General features: G+C 32.8%; 1 protein-coding gene across 3 annotated transcripts; it reads right to left on the reverse strand.

Annotated features, from left to right (window-relative positions):
* Window positions 1–739: 739 nt before the first annotated feature.
* On the reverse strand, window positions 740–3,808 carry LOC125208338 ((+)-bornyl diphosphate synthase, chloroplastic-like). 3 transcript variants are annotated; one of them, XM_048107926.2, is made up of 7 exons: window positions 3,551–3,808; window positions 3,193–3,271; window positions 2,723–3,110; window positions 2,152–2,361; window positions 1,682–1,820; window positions 1,370–1,594; window positions 740–1,098 (listed from the first exon to the last, which is right to left on the reverse strand). In XM_048107926.2, exons 1-7 carry the CDS (start codon window positions 3,782–3,784, stop codon window positions 823–825), a joined length of 1,551 nt encoding a protein of 516 aa, XP_047963883.1. In that variant the 5' UTR covers window positions 3,785–3,808; the 3' UTR covers window positions 740–822. The 3 variants fall into 3 exon arrangements, with proteins under 3 accessions (XP_047963883.1, XP_047963882.1, XP_047963884.1); XM_048107925.2 differs by having other exon boundaries at window positions 3,193–3,457; XM_048107927.2 differs by lacking the exon at window positions 3,193–3,271 and having other exon boundaries at window positions 2,723–3,090.
* Window positions 3,809–4,028: the final 220 nt, after the last annotated feature.

Here is a 4,028-nt window from a genome sequence, read left to right on the forward strand (position 1 = left end):
CATCTCTCTTACTTTACTCTCTCTTCTTTAACTCACAAAATAACACTGCATAAAATCTCGTGCCGAAAAGCAAATTTTCATATTTATTGGGACGGAGGGAGTAGTTATTTTTGTTTGCCTTTTTAATTTACCTTCTTTCCTTGAGTCCATTATTTTTTAAGAATGTATAATAACCTTTTTGAGAAGGTAAATGAGAAATATACCTTCTCAATACACATTTTCCTCTTGGAGATGCTCTAATAAAAGTGAACCAAGACTTTTAATGGCAAACAAACTAAAATGGTAAAGCGGGACTTCTAATAACGGACTGCTGGAGAATATAGAATAGCAACTATAGTTCACTATTAATATTATACTATTAATTATATTGATAGAAAAAAAATTAGTTTTAATATAAATTAAAATATAAAAGAAATAGGGTAATAAAATGATTAAAGGTATTCTTGATAAAGATAGATCATCTCGTTAGAGACAAAATTTATCAAAAATTAAAGGAGATTAATGTGTATAGATAATTTAAAATGTAAAAAAAAAAAATTTATTAGTCCCTCTACTTGAATCGTGGCAAACTTTCTTTATAAAGATTGACATGACGTATGACCGCTTAAATTGAGGGAGAAAATGGATTGTACGAAAAATTATGTAGATGAGCTAAATTAATTATACGAGTCCCTCTAATTAAATCCTGGCCGAAATAGCTAGACCACACCATGTTTTGCACAAAATTAATATCCATCAATTGGCACAAAATAATCAATTCTCTGATTTATTCAAGCACATGTATTTTTATTTTTATTTTGAGACATAGTGTCACTATATTCTTCAATCACATGGTTGAAACAGAAGACTCGCAATCCGTTGATGTAGTTTAGAGTGGTTGCCATCTCCGTCGAGATACATAAACTGTGCCGCTCTTCCAAAATTAGCTGCTGCCTCAACAAAATCATCCCTAACCGGACAACCACCGGCCGTGTTCATTTCCTTCCACGCTTCCCTTATCAGAAACCTCACGTGTTCCTCCGCCTCTTCCATGCTAACGTTTCGCTCCTTCATGTAGCATTGGATTGATTTCGCCACGTCCCCTCTCTTCATCTCAAACTATTCAAAGAGAAAATTAATATCCAATGCAAGTAACTCGTATCCGTTATTGAGACGTGTCAAACATCTATTCTTTTGGTAAAATTAATCGTCTCTTTTACTTTATAGTACCTTTTTTTCTTTTCATCTGCTATGCACTTAATTATCTCCTTAGATACAATTTTCTTTTTTCTTATAGACAATAGAAATTATTACTGAGTATCACAAAACTTGATACGAAGAAAGTATATAAAGAAGATAAGATGTGTTGAGAGTAATTTTGTACACATACCGCCAATGTTCCTAGATCGTCAGGAAGCCGTACAAGCATCCCCGAAAGACGAATTATATGGTTGTATTTATACAGCTTGTCTTTGGATGTAAGAAAAACTTGAGCTAATACAGTAGGAGCTCCTATCGAAATGATGGAATTATTGAGATATTCTTCCATGCTTGGTGTGTATCCACTATAGTACCACTTTGCCTCTTGTAAATATGCTTCAACCAAATCCACCCACTACCAATAATTCATATTTAGACATGTTACAACCTCTCATTCTATTAGAGGAAATCAATTAAGAAGATATTTATATATATTAATTACCGGTTTCTGTAGATATGGGAGATTGATGACACCCTCTTCTTTAAGAATGTCGTGTGCTAGCTCGAAAACAAAGTTGTGGATTACCAAATAAAACAATTGCAAGTAATAAGGATGTCGATTGATTGCTTCTGTATCCCATCTGAAATTTAATATTTCAATTTAAATTTGTTGATATGAAGATTAGAGTTGTAGATATATAGTATATGAATTATTATAAAAACAAAAACTTGATATTAATGTCAAACTGCATAACTAAAACACATAATGTCATTATTCAAATCGTTTTAGTTCATTTTAAAAAATTTGAATTTGTAAAACATGGGGTTCTTTATTAGATGCTTTCTTTGTTTTTAAAATCAGAATTTTTTAAATATAACTAAAAACGGTCTAAAAATGACATCCTTCTTATCTGAAAATTACTTTTGTATTTGATTAGGGAGTTTGAAATTAAGACTGAACTCAAGACGAACCTCTGTAGGGTGAGTGTGAACAATTCAAGTTCGTCTAGTGTACCGTAGATGTCGTAAACATCATCAAGAGATGTTATTAGAGTTATTATCTTGGCAGCCGTTTTTCTCTCATAGCGAGTTTCAAAGACTCCAATTGCCCAAAAGTAGCTTTCCACCAGCCTGTCCCTCACAAACGGTAGTTTCTCAGACAGACATGAATTATTCCACCATCTGGACAACATATGTGTTCGAAGGTTAAACAAAATAAAGCAAGTCCTTATAACTTTGTAAATAGGAGAAATAACAGTATAAATTACGAAATTTAGTCAAATTTTAATCAGTGTCATAAGTTGAAAACAAAATACTAAATCACGAAATTTCGATTTGTTTATAATGATCTCATCTGTGTAGAAATAGTCTTCCAGTCAATTATGTTAAAAAAATGACATTATTTATAAAAAAAGAAAAAGAAAATATGTATTTAATGAAATGGCCTTGTTTTGAGCATGATCACCGAAAGAATTTAACTAAATTTCATTATTTAAATGGCTATTATTCCTAATAAATAAATAAATAGTCCTAGCTAGTTCACCTTGAGATATCTTTGAGTTCCTCTATTTGTGTTGCTTGAACAATGTTGAAGTTTAGTTTGGCGAGCTCAAGAATCGTTGGATTGAAGTCAGGTCTCCTCGAGTAAGCATCTATCATCCATTTTGCCTCAAGATTTGGTGTCCTCCAATGAAGAGGGATCTCCAAAGAATGTTGAATCCACAATGATAGATTTTTGTCAATTTCATCACCACTTTCATCAAGAGTTTTCTGCAGATTTTCTGTTGCAAATTGTCTTGCTAGCTCAAGTGTATCCTCACCTTCTCTCAAAAGGAAAGATGCTTCGTAGAGTTGTAACATTCCTTTCGTATCTCGACCAACGCTTGCCATGAAATCGCTACCCTTCTCGTTCTTGAAACAATCAAACACCTCTGTTATCAATACATAAAATTGGATTCATCTTTATATATAACTCTAATTAAGTAGAGAAATCAAAAATGTGTAAAGCATAACCTTGGGAAACATTATAACCATGTTGTCTGAGGAGTCTAAATCCAAGAGATGTGAGATACAAATCACTTCCATCCACTACCTTATCATGGAAATATCTATGTATAAGACCCAAAATCTCCTTAATCTCATCATGAAAAAAATAAGAAAGTCCAAGATATTTCAAGTCATCAATCAACTCCAACTGTTGTACAAATTCCAATTTTTCCTTTAGCAAGATTTTCACTTGCACAATCAGCTCTGCTTCTCTATTCAAGTGCCACTCCTCCTATAGAAATTACAATTTACAATACATACATATACTATCAAAGGAAGAAAATTAATTAGGTATAATTAATTAGCAGCAACAAATTAATGAAACCTTATAAGGAGTGTTGAGAGATTGAATGTAATTGAAATCCCAAAGGGAAGGCTGGTAGTTTCCGGAGCGTCGGAGTTGATGAGCTTCTTCTCGTTGTGAGGAGCAAGAAGCGCGAAGGCGAGCAGTGGGCAGAATACAAGAGACCGGCCATGATTTTGAAGATCTCCTCTTCGAGCTGTGGAAAGAATTTAGTGGCTTGCTAAGGATCGATACATGCATGCTAATGGTACACATTTTTTTTCTTAGTTTGGGTTTCTCTTTTAAATATATAGGTAGTTTTTATAACCAAGTTGTTTTGATAGGGAATTATTTCAAATACTAATATTTTTTTATCAACAATCAGACAGTTAGCATGTCCCACCAACCGACTTGTACTACTTTTAAAGAAAATTTCCCCAAAACCCACTTCGCGGATATCAAAGACGTTAAATCATATCCAATGATACACTAAAATATAAAATGAGATAGATAATTAGTT

This window comes from Salvia hispanica, chromosome 6, assembly GCF_029641045.1.
Source record: "Salvia hispanica isolate PSC_SH4W2 chromosome 6, Shi_PSC_v1, whole genome shotgun sequence".
Classification (NCBI taxonomy): Eukaryota; Viridiplantae; Streptophyta; class Magnoliopsida; order Lamiales; family Lamiaceae; genus Salvia; species Salvia hispanica.